The following is a 13,321-nucleotide window of genomic DNA, read 5'->3' on the forward strand; positions in this document are numbered from 1 at the left end:
TGTTGAATGTAAAATTATATTTTGAAAAAAGAAAAGGCTGCTTCTGGTCCCCGTTTGTATGAAAAGTTGACTCAAATTAACTATACAAGTTATTTCAACATTACCTTTAATGTATCAAGACTTGTTTAACTTAATATAGACAATTTTGAGGCATGTGAACAAAAGCAATGGTCAAAAAGAGCCACATATTGATAAATAATGTTATGATAGTGGTTTTAACATTAGGTTATGATTATATTGCCTCTTCTTACAGTTATGAAATAGTTTGATAACAAGCAGGAAATGTTCATGGACTACTGAGATGGCCAAATTAAAATGGTTCTATAGCATTACTGATGTCTCTTAATGAAATATCAAGTTGAAACCCAATAAAGATTTTTTCAATTAAAAGGCGAAATACATACAACATTTATTGTGGACTATGGGGGTCGACATTGTTGTAGGTTGGCAGTGTGTTACGTCAAATAGATTAATTGGGTGAGCCACTGCCTGCTGCTGTTTTAACAACTCTGGAAGTAAAATACTGATAAGATGCCACATTGTGCCGATCTTGGTTTTTATTTTCAGTCAAAGGTATGCTGGTCTTAACTACCATCAATTTTGTAGTAACTTTATAATGTTTAAGGCTGTTCCCCATTTGTAAAAAAAAAAAAAAAAAAAAAAGTTTAATAAAATTAACTATACAAGTTATTTTAACATTACCTTTAATGTATCAAGATGTAATAGACCATTTTGGGGGATTTATACAAAAACAATGGTCCCAACATATTTCCTCATTCATTCATTTTCTTGTCGGCTTAGTCCCTTTATTAATCTGGGGTCGCCACAGCGGAATGAACCGCCAACTTATCCAGCAAGTTTTTACACAGTGGATGCCAATCCAGCCGCAACCCATCTCTGGGAAACAACATATTTCCTGTTTGACATTTTTAATTTCTAGAGAATACAACTTCAGAGAATACAAAAAGAGCCACACATTGATAAATACTGTTATGACAGCTGTTTTAACATTGGTGTATGACTAAATTGCCCAATCGAAGATTTACGTTATTAAAATACAAAATACATACCACATTTACTGTGGACTATGGTGGTGGCTTTTTTTTTTTAGGTGTGCAGTGTGTTACGTCAAATAGATCCACTGCGTGGGCTACTGTTTGCTGCTATTTTAACAACTCTGAAAGTAAAATACTGATACGATGAAACATTGTACCCCTATTGATTTTCATTTTTAGTCAATATATTTTTTTTTAATTTTCAGTCTTTTTACTATCAACTTTGTTATAATGTTGAATGCTTCTAGAAAACAAGTGAAAACCCTGATAAAAAATGACAGAGAAAAAAAAAAAAACGCTAGGATGGGATGCCAAAACTTGATTCAGAAGGGCTGATGTTCTGCGCCCTATTCTGTCCTAAATAGTTGTAAGAAAAAGTCTGTATGTTCTAAATTGTAGTATGTTGAAAAGAGTTAGCCAAGGTTCCTGGATGGTTTACTATTTCCCGTAGAAACTCAAACTTGTTTCACAATTCCAAGAACACAGAGAACAGACTTGCGTTCTTGTGAACACCGGTCTTGCTAGGTCATCTTGGAAGAATGAACTTGGGAGACTGCAGGAACACAGAATGTGTCCTCTGAGAAATGAGATGCTGCATTCTTCCTGATGGTCACATGATCTTCATGCATTTTTAACTGAAAATTATTTAAACATTACAGCATTCATACAACGATTTAATGTTTTTTTTTTTCATTTTCAATATACAGTTAAAGTTAGAATTATTAGCCCCCCTGAATTATTAGACCCCCTGTTTATTTTTCCCCCAATTTCTGTTTAACAGAGAGATTTTTTTCAACACATTTGTAAACATAATAGTTTTAATAACTCATTTCTAAAAAATAAAAAATAAAAATAAAAACATTACCAGACATACTGTTAAAATTTCCTTGCTCTGGTAGATATCATTTGGGAAATATTAAAAAAGAAGAAAAAAAAATGAAAATAAAGGGGGGGGGGGGGGGTGGGGCAAATAATTCTAACTTCAATTGTATATAACCTGCACAAAAACCTTACAAATAAAACAGATTTTGATATTTTGCAATAACTTCAGGAACTTCTTAAGTGAGTTCAGTGATCAAGTCTGCAATGGTGCATCCTTGATACCAAGAACAAATCCGGGAACCTTTTACGCATCTTCTGTTCTTGCGGGTTGAGTTTTGGAACTGAACTTTGGCAGTTGATGCAACTCTTAAGTTTATAATACTCTAACCCAGGGGTCACCAAACTTGTTCCTGGAGGGTCGGTGTCCTGCAGATTTTAGCTCCAACCCTAATCAAACACATCTGAACAAGCTAATCAAGGTCTTACTAGGTATACTTGAAACATCCAGGCAGGTGTGTTAAGGCAAGTTAGAGCTAAACCTTGGAGGGACACCGGCCCTCCAGGACCGAGATTGGTAACCCCCGCTCTAACCACTAATATTTCCTACAATTGTGCATTGCATGTGAATTCTATAAGAACGACAAACACAAGTGAAATGTGTAAATAAACTACAAACATGGCATCTGATATAGCTCAACCGTCAAGTAGAGAGTCTATTGTAAAAATGTTTGTACTACTGTTAATTAATATCTAGCCTACTGTAACATCTTTCAATCACATTTTTGTGTTAGATTTCATCTGCAACAACAGCTTAAACTTTTAAAAAGAAGTGTTTGGACATTAACGTCTGAATGCATAATTATCCAAAGACCTGAGGAGATTTCTCTGCATGAAAAACTCACGAACAGCAGATGATCCTGCTACTGCTTCTCGAATGAGGTAGGAAATTAAATATGACAGAGAGGAAGTTGGAGCTAGGAGCTGCAGAAGACCGGTTCTCCAGGACTAAGCTTAGGCACTCCTACACTAGACAATAAACATGCTGACACTTGTTAACATTCGTCTTCATGGCTGCATTAATCATGCATTGAAAACTGGACACTTATTGACCAAAGTGAAACTGAGCAGTCTCGACGACTAATCTCTCCATGAATAAGCTAGAACTTTCTGTTTCAGTGACTGACAAGTAATTGAATGTTCACCTCCTGTCAATTCTCTGTGTGAATCGTATTCAATATCAGAGAGCATTTAGACTCTTTGCACCCTTTCATAAATCTGGTGCAATACAGACTCTTTTTTTTTTAGATTTTCATCCAGCCACAGGTATAAGTTTCTCATTCTGTGCCTATTCTGTTCAAATAGCAAATGCATTTGCACCCATTTGTGCGCTCATGGACATTCTGTTCTGAAAAGGAGGTGCGTTAAGGGCTTACAGCACTTTGTTAGTGCATTGCTGTTTTGAAGCAGCTGAAATAGATCATGCCAATGAACAACTAAAAGCAGGTTTAAAGTCAACGCCACAGGTTTTTGTTGTTATTTAAAGAGAGTGTGAAGTGATATGCACCTGTACACTGAAGAAAATGGTTCAAAGATGCTTCCTCGGATTTACTAAAAAAAAAATAAGTGGTTGAAAACAATTTATTTGGGCTGTAATAAAACAACCAAATTAAGTTAAACATTACTACATTCATCATGATCAACATCATCAGGGCCAGGGCTGGGTCGTTGGGGCAGCAGTCTCAGGAGAGAACTCCAGATTTCTCCAGCTGACTGCTCTTGATGTGGAGGAGCAGCGGCTCTACTTTGAGTTCCTCTCGGGTGACAGAGCTCCTCACCCTGTCTATAAGGATGCACCCTTCCACCCTGCGAAGGAAACTAATTTCAGCCACTTGTATTGAGATCTTGACCTTTCGGTCATGACCCAAAGCTCATGACCATAGGAACGTAGATTGACTGGTAAATCGAGCGCTTTGCCATTTGGCTCAGCTCCTTCTTCACCAGGTACATCGACCGCATTACTGCTGCCGCTGCACCAATCCGCCTGTCAATCTCACGCTTCATTCTTCCCTTACTTATAAACAAAACCCCAGGATACTTAAACTGCTCCATCTGGGGTAAGGACTTTCCTCCAACCTGGAAATGGCAAACCACCTTTTTCTGGTGGAGCACCATGGCCTCGGACTTACCGCCACCTTTTCATGGTGGAGGGGTTTTAAGTGCCTGAGTGATCCTAAGAGCTATGTTGTCGGGGGCTAGTGCCCCTGGTAGGGTCTCCCAAGGCAGAAAAATCTTAGGTAACATGTCTGACTAAGTGTGGTCCAAAAACCCCTTGTGAACTTAACAACATCGAGTACGTTGACATCGCCCGGTATGGCGCAGCCAGGGCCCCACCCTGGAGTTTGGGCTCGTATGAGAGTGCCTGGTGGCCAGGTTTTTTTCCCATGGAACATGGCAAGGCTTAGCCCGAAGGAGCGACGTGGGATCATCCTCCTTCCTGCGGGCCCACCAGCCACTGGGGGAGTTGTAAGGGAATGGTGCATTGTGGAACGGGTGGTGGTCGAAGGTCAGGACCACGACAACCCGATCGATGGGCATTACTACATCAAATTAGTTTTTTTAAATTCAACCCACATAAATTGTTTACAACAATCTTGCAGAAATCATTTCTTTCAGCGTACGAAGCTCCACATCAAGCCTACACGTTACTGATTACACACACTCAAACATCTTTTAATAAAAAAAATAAAGTATTAAAACATAAAAGATTATTATTGTCAACATAAAAAAAACTATGCATTGGGAGCTTTGGTCGAATGTTTAGTAGGTGGTCTGTTCGTGCATTTTAACCTTTATTTCCTTTTTTAGTGAAGCATTCTGTTTAGGAAATCTGCCAGGTAAATAACGAATGCGCAATGACGCTACAGCAAATCACTCTTAAAGGGAATGAGAGATACGACTCTGATTGGTTTAATGCCAGCTACACAGAAAACACATTTTATAACTCATAGAGAGAATAAGCACAACACTTTTAGACCCTGCGCCAGATACACTGACCATTTTCCTTACACTGATGGTTTAAATGTACACTTATATCTATCTCCACCAGTGCACACCTTCAATAAATCATTTCTCATCTTTTTCTCTATTACTATAGGTGAACTGTAAAGACATACATTGCTTCACTTTTTGCCACTTCACTTTTTTGTCGTTTATATGAAAGTTACAACCAAAAGCCATAATATGTGGCATCGTTTTGATACTTTGCATTCAGTTGTGCTATGTTGACAATACAATGTAAAAAAAATGTTAGGTTCCACACAATTCCTTCATGTTGTCCTAATACACATCGATTAAAAAGGAGCTGTATGTAAGTTTTTGACTCTTCTAAAGCATAAAAATGCAAATATGTTTGCTGATATTTCAGAAACATGCTAAGTGAACATTCATGTCTATCTGTAAACCAATGCTGACGTCAGATATTCTGCTTTGAAATATGCATTACGTGCCTGAATGGCTGTCTTTGTTTTGGTTCTTTTAGCCTGCCCACTGCCCGGTTATTAATTAGCAAATAATATAAATATTACGAACATAAACATTAGGTGAGCGGGTTACATTGTAACAACATACTACGTGACAAAATTTGCAGTGATAAGCAATTTAGCTGTTTGCACCAGACGAAACAACAGAAATTTAAATACAGCCATTCAGAAGCACAGAATAGTGGACTCATTGCGCTCACTCTCGAAACGATAAAGTTTATAATCTAATTATTACATATTTAACCTTTCTAATATTATTAAATGTAGATGCTAAATCACAAATATGTGTTGGTTTGCACTGAGTCACAGTTCTAAAGTTTAATTTCATACGGTTTATTTTATTTTCAAGATCTGAGGTAAACTATCTGCTGCTGCTTTCAGTAGTATGTCAATAAATGTGATGTGAAATGGCATTCAGACTCACATTATTAGCATTTAACACTGAATAAAGCACATGAGCTGATCATGTCATCAAGTTTTCAGTTCAGCTGCAAATACAAATTGCAGGTGTTGGTTGGACCAAAAATTCCTTTTAATAGGGAGAACATTCCTTCTATCATTTGCCGTTGCTTTTGCTTAGAACACGTTTAGTCTCAATAGTCTGGCAACCTGCACTTGCGTGTTTTGATCCAGGATGGCAATACCAAGTTCAACCACTGGGTGTCAAACTAACATACTGCACCTTGAAGTTGATTTAATAGGTTTTTTTACAAATTTAAGTGTATCAAATATAAAACACTTAGGTTGTCCCATTGTGTTGTTTCAATTTTCAAAAAAAAAAGTTTAAAAAAAAATAATGGCAGCATCATAAACATTTTTAAAGCATCATTTGTCTTCACTGCATAGCAGAAAAAAAATTGATTCAGGGTTGTAATAAGTAAATGATGATCATTTTCAGGTAAACTATCACTTTAAGACAGAGATCATTTGACATAACATCATATTTGTTATCAATAATGTGTAATGTAAATAATCACTTGATAATACTATGAGCTGGCATCTTGATTTTGAGTCATGCTTTGGATGGACTCCTGACGGGATGAGCGCCGGGATCCTGACGGCACCTCCAACAGCGCCTGAACCGTCTGAGACACACGAGTGAGCCCCTCTTCCTCCAGAATCAGCTGCGCAGGACACAGTGTGTCCTAAGGGGATTTGTGAAGAAGAAGAAGAAAAAAAACAACACTAAAAGTTAGATTACGCACACAAAAAACTCAATAAAATAAGCAATAAACTGTACCACAGTGCATTTTCTTTTCTCTTTTTTTCTTTTTGCCTTTTTCTAGTCCAAACATCTAAACAATTTTAAATAAAGAAGCATTTCTTAATCAAGTAAAACAAAAGGTTTTTTTTCAGAAACAATATGTCAAAATGAAGTGAGATTAATAAGAAAATACAGTTAAAATACTAATAAAAAAGGCAGTTTCACATGTTTTTTTAATTGTTAACTTAATTGTTTGTTCAAATTTCAAGCTGTCCTAAAAAAATCTCCAGAACTGTGTTGTTTCAGCTTTTTTAATTGAGTTGTTTGAACAAGCAGCAAAAATCTGCTTTTATTTAAGTAAATTTACTTTATTTACCACACTGGGAGATTAATTACCCTTTTTTTTAAGGAACAATTTACAAGATTTTAATGTATTATTCCTTAAAACAAAACCTTTTAATAATATAATTCTTGATTTAATCATTTTTAGATGTTTGGACTAGAAACAAGAGAAAATCTTGTAAAAGTAGAAAACCACTGCATGCACAGCACCAGAATTATTGGCTCTTGCATTGCAGGCCCTAAAATCTCTGAAACTAAGAGGGTGGACGTGCAGTCTGGGTAAACAAGCAACTCTATAAAAAAGCTTTCCATGCACCTATGAGGATGGTTGAAGCATGAATCTCCCATCTGTCATCTTAAAAAAAGAGCCCAACATGCAAGACACTCCTCAGGTGTAGAAAGGATCGCATACACAAAGTGGCAACAAGAGGCACTTGTGACACACGGACATGGTTGCAGCGTAACTCTCCATCGCAAAATCATTTCTTTGAATTGCTGGCTGTATGGCAGAGCGGCAGCGTTTAGGACACGGTCTCTCAGAGAAGCAGCCATGCAGTTATAACACTTCACAGGATGCTATTTCATCCCGGGGTGAAGTACAGCGAGTCAGCGAGCAGAACAAGCCAGCACTTCACCATCTTCAAAATCCATCATGCGTTCCAATTATTAAGATCAGTCAAGCCTAACGGTATACATGAACTATAGATTATGGATGAGCTGCTTTGATAAAAGGCTCTTATTGCCGTTTTCAGCCTAGATTTTACACATGCAGTATATAATATACAGTATATAAGCAAGCACACTGATTTAATACAAAAATAGCATAGAAGTACTTAAGTTTAAACAATGAAATTGATATAATGCAGTGTTTTTAACCCTCTATTGTGCTGTGCAACCTTAAGGTACACTAAGGTTCTATCATGTTGCTTCATGTTGTCCCAACACAAGTTGATGGTTAACTTAATTTCTACAAATTTAAGTGGATTGAACATAAAACAATTAGGTTGTCCCCAAGAAGAATTTGTTGATTCGGCTCATCTTCAATAAGAAGTTTGAATAAAGAGCAAAAATATATTTATTTAAATGTGTAACAACTCACTTTGTTGGTTTTCAGATAAATAATAATAAAATTAATATTAATAATAATAGTAATAATAAATATGTCATTGTTGATTTGAAATCATAAATCCGTCTTTTTGGGTAGTCGACAAATAGAAAAGCTTTTTTTCGTAAAACACCATTTTTGAAGAATTAAATTGTTTGATGTTTGAGAAAATATAAGTGGTCACTAACTTTATCAACTATTTCACTATGTAAAAAAACTTTTGACTAGTGCTATCAAGCAATTACTGCAATTAATCACATCCAAAACAAAAGTTTATATTTACAAATATTTGTGCACACTGTGTACATTTTTGTGTCTATAAATATATGCATAACAATATTGTACAAAATGCTTGTTCAATTTTACACACACACACACACACAAACACACACACACACACATATAATAATATATAAATATACTGTGAATATTTATGATGTAAATACTAGTTTTTTACATCAATGTGATTAATGGCGATTAATTGTTTGATAGCACTACTTTTTACTGAATACCATTAAATGCCCAATGGTGTGACACATAGTAAAAACTATTTTAATAAAAGAAACATAGTGTGAGGAAGTTTATCTTTATTATTGCATACTTGTCTTCATATACTGCTGTTTTGTTTTGTTTTGTTTTGTTTATATATATATATATATATATATATATATATATATATATATATATATATATATATATATATATATATATATATATATATATATATATATATATATATGTATGTGAATAAGGGTGTCATAACAAAACTTAACTTTGTACTGAGACAAAAACTTAAAGGGGGAACACCATCATAGGCATCTCATGGAGCTTCACTCACATGAGCCAAAATGAAGCGTGTTTTTTTTTTCCATAAAACAAGCAAAATAATCTAAAAAATGTTGTAAGCAAAACAATCTTACGTCAAAAGGAAGAAACAAGATATTTCTGTTTACCCCATTGGCAAGTTGTTTATTTTCTTTTAAAGAAAAACTCACTTAATTTTCCCATATTATTTATTAAAACAAGACAATATGTTATGCTTGTCTAGAATTTTTTTATTTTAATAATTTTTTTTATTTAAGAATTTGTGGATATAGACAAAAAGAAACAACTAGAACCAAGACAAAAAAATCTAAGATCTTCTTTTTAAAGATTTTCATAGAATTGCCCGATTAAAATTTATAGTCGCACCAGAAGACATTGACATAGACAAGTGTCTATGTTTTTAAAAATGTGTGGATGAATAAAATGGCAGGCATGTACAACTAGGCCTGAGTTATTTATTGACCATTGGCTTATTTCCTTTTTGAATATATTTATTGAACTATGCCTGAGACAGTCACATCACAGGAAAGTTTACAGATTTGGTTCAAAATAAAAAATAAAAATAAAAATCTAATAGCATCATGGCAGTTTTTATGACAAGAGGTCCATTGAAGGCAAAAAATTTTAACAATTCGCTGTATTTTAAATGATTAAATGCAATAATTATATTTGTCAATTTTATAAAAAATACACAGATGAAGTCAGAACTATTAGCCCCCTTTAATTTTTTTTCTTTATTAAATTTTCCCAAATTATGTTTAACAGAGCAAAGCAATTTTCACAGTATGTCTGATATTTTTCTTCCGAAGAAAGTCTTATTTGTTTTATTTCGGCTAGAACAAAAGCATTTTTTTTTTTTTTTTAGAAAACCAATTTAAGGTCAAAATTATTAGCCCCTTTAAGCTATATGTTTATTCAATAGTCTACAGAACAAACCATTGCAATACAATAACTTGCCTAATCACCCTAACCTAGTTTAGCCTTCAAATGTCACTTTAAGATGTATAGAAGTGTCTTGAAAAATAAAAACTAGTCAAATATTATTTACTGTCATCATGGCTAAGATAAAATATATCAGTTATTAGAAATGAGTTATTTAAACTATTATGTTTAGAAATGTGTTGAAAAAAATCTTCACTCTGCTAAACAGAAATTAGGGAAAAAAATAAATGAGGGGGTTGAAACTTACGGGGAGCTAATAATTCTCACTTTAACTTTATATATATATATATATATATATATATATATATATATATATATATATATATATATATATATATATATATACACATATATATGTGTGTGTGTGTATATGTATTTTCTGGCTGGTTTCCTGGGGGTCTACACATGCTCATGCAGCAATAATACATTTCTTCAGTATCTGGATTTCTACTTCATCTCTGGGAAGTTGAAATTAATCTTTAATGTTCATAGATTTTCACCTTTTCTAATAGTTTACAATCTCATATCATACAACTTCATATCATATCATAACAATTTCAATCATAAAGAAAGTATTAATATAGTCATATAGCAGAAGGCACTGAAGCACTTTATTGCTTTGGGCATCAAGTATTACTTAAATGATTTATTTATTGATTTTTTTTAGATGATTTTATTGTAATTGTATTGAAGCAGAACTCAATTATGACAAGATTCATGGCTTCTGAAAAAATTAATCATATTATAGAGAAATGCTACAAAGTGTAGTGTAGTGTTCAACCGACTCCAGAAAAGTATTGCAAATGATAAGTGTGTAGTCATCCCGAATGCACAAAAGCATCAATTCGTTTAAAAAAAAAAAAAAAAAAACTAATTATATAAGAGAAAAATTGGGGACAATTCTGAAATTAAAATTGATTTTCTTTAATGGTAGAGAGATGCCAAAACAATGTTATTTTGAAAAATGTCTACAGGATGGCTATACACGAGCGATTTTCTCTTCTGTGAGGATAAAGTTCTAAAATTAGGATGCAATGCAGCACCACAGAGGGTTAATAAACAACTGTTCTCACCATGAACACAAAGCACATTGTATGTCAGAGTGAAAAATGAGCTGGCCACTTAATTAATAAATAATTAAAATTAATAAACTAAAAACAAATGGCCGCATATGCATTCACCCTCCTGCTTTGATACACTATAATGAGTTCAGAAGTAAGCAAAATAATTGCTTGATTAAAGTCCACCTGCAGCAGACGAGGTGCTTCACATGATTTCAGCTGCTTCTGATATAGTGTCCTAATTAGTGCTTGCAGACCGTAACACTGGCGAGTGTGGAAGGAAAAAAAAAAACTTTGATGATTTAAAAACTCAGACTGCTCGAAGCAATGACATTCATGCATTTTATGTGTTGATTAGGCTGTATATGAGAATCCCTGAGAAGAGCATTTTATGGCACGGTTCATTCTGCACAGTGAGTTTCGGCAGTGTGAACTGTTTGGTCTAAATGGCAAAGTGTTTGAAAAGAATAATGAGCAATTATTCAACTGTAATTGTGAATAAAAAAAAGTTTATAAAGACTTATGACTAGTAATAGCTTGTTAATTATGACCACTAACAGCTTGTTAATGGCTGCATGAAATAAGAAATCTTTAGGAGGGCGAATACTTATGCTCTTACAAAATTGTTTATTTTTATTTTTTAAAGAATTGAAAAGTTGATCCAAACTGATATTAAAGGAATCTATAATTAGGTTTATCTTTCACATACAGTGCTCAGCATAATTGAGAAACCCCATTTTGAAAACGAATATTTTTATCCATTTCTCAGTGAATATAAATAATGTATTTTGGTGCATTTAAACAAAACAGATTTATGAAACGGATATATTTATTACAATAATATTTTTGTCACCAATCATAATTAGAAATTGAAAGATAATACAATTAAATTTAAGCAAAATATTGCAAAAATTAATTACAACCTACAAAGTTTCAACTAATTCTTCAATTTTTTTGCTTCTCTTGATTTTCCTCTTTTTAAATTTGTGTTTAATATTTCAACATGTACATTTGGCTGTACTAGTTTCTAGACCGTTATCGTAAGTTATTTTGTTAGATAAGCTCCAGATTTGGCTTCAGTACCGACTAATCTAATGTATATGCACACATTTAATATTGTATAGCTTTTTATTAAAATTATGGTTTTAAAAGAGATTTGTGAGGGGTGTACTTATATATGCTGAACACTGTTATATGACCCTTTGAATTTTAAAATCATTAAAGAAAAAAAAAAGTGTTTTCGACAAACACAAATATAATAAAAATGCTTTACAATCTGCAACAGCTTTCGTCATTGAATATAAGACAAAACCACGTACAGTATAACTGAAATCATAGTATTAGAAATTTAGCTTCTACATTTGAAAACAGTTCTTTTAAATTATAATATAATTAAATTAACAAAATAGTTTGTATTGTATTTCAGAACCAAAAATGCAGCCTTGGTGAACATAAAAAAACTCAAACTTTTGAACTTGAAAAAAAAAAAAAGATAAACAAACACACAGTGGGATCCAAAATGTATGAAATATTTTTTGTTATGCAAGTCATCATCAGAAATAGTTTTTTACAAACTAGTTAAAATAGACAATTTGTACAAAAATGACACATTTTGCATTTAAAGGGCACCTATAATGAAAATCAGCTTTTGTAAGCTGTTTGGACAGAGCTATGTGTAGGTATAGTGTGTTCAGTCATATAGGGGTGATGTAAAGATGATAAGTCTCTTTTTTAAATTTCCTGACGTTAAAATAGGATCCAAATCCCTCCCATTTTCAGGCCCACCGCTACGTGACGCAGGAGTAGTTTACCCGGCCATTGAATTGATTGACAGCCACGTGTTAACATGTCTCCATAGTAACACGTATAATCATATCAACAAGACAGGATGTGCGCAAAGCGACTGGGATTAAAAGATCTGTTTAATTCGCTCCAGGATCATCAATCATCATCAAATGTGATCAAGAATGACTTTCACAAAATGGGCATTACAATTTTTTTTACCGTGTTTACTGTTAATCACCACAGCCACATGTCAGTACACTTATAAAAGAAGACACTTCATTTCCAGTTTGTGGACTTTAAATCAGGTTTACCTTGTACATTAACAAAGGATATCTATACAACAGTGGATATTAACGTGTATCTTTTCCAATGCAATCTCAAGGCAATTTGTAGCTTTTTGATTTAGTGGCTAATTCAAATGAATTGGTATGATCTGATTCAAACAATTTATTACGATTTGCTCATCACCCGATGATGGTTGGGGTTGGGTGTCACGCCTCCTTTTTAAAATCGTAAACTTTCGTACGACTGAACTTGTACGAATTAGCCACTAATCTAACAAAACGTAAAATACTTATGTCCCTCATGAGATCAGGTTGTCCTGTCACATCTGCCTTGCAAAAACAGTGCAAAGTTAAACG

General features: G+C 33.8%; 1 protein-coding gene across 1 annotated transcript in view; it reads right to left on the reverse strand.

The window, feature by feature from the left end:
• Nucleotides 1-1,109: 1,109 nt before the first annotated feature.
• lrch4 (leucine-rich repeats and calponin homology (CH) domain containing 4) overlaps nt 1,110-13,321 on the reverse strand; it is a 92,530-nt gene continuing 80,318 nt past the window's right edge. Inside the window, exon 18 of the mRNA XM_087262034.1 lies at nt 1,110-6,561. Within this exon, the coding sequence (XP_087118160.1) occupies nt 6,403-6,561 (159 nt within the window). The 3' untranslated portion in view covers nt 1,110-6,402. The remainder of the gene's footprint in view (nt 6,562-13,321) is intronic.

This window comes from Danio rerio, chromosome 7 (assembly GCF_052040795.2).
Source record: "Danio rerio strain M-AB ecotype USA chromosome 7, GRCz13ab, whole genome shotgun sequence".
In the NCBI taxonomy this organism is placed as follows: domain Eukaryota; kingdom Metazoa; phylum Chordata; class Actinopteri; order Cypriniformes; family Danionidae; genus Danio; species Danio rerio.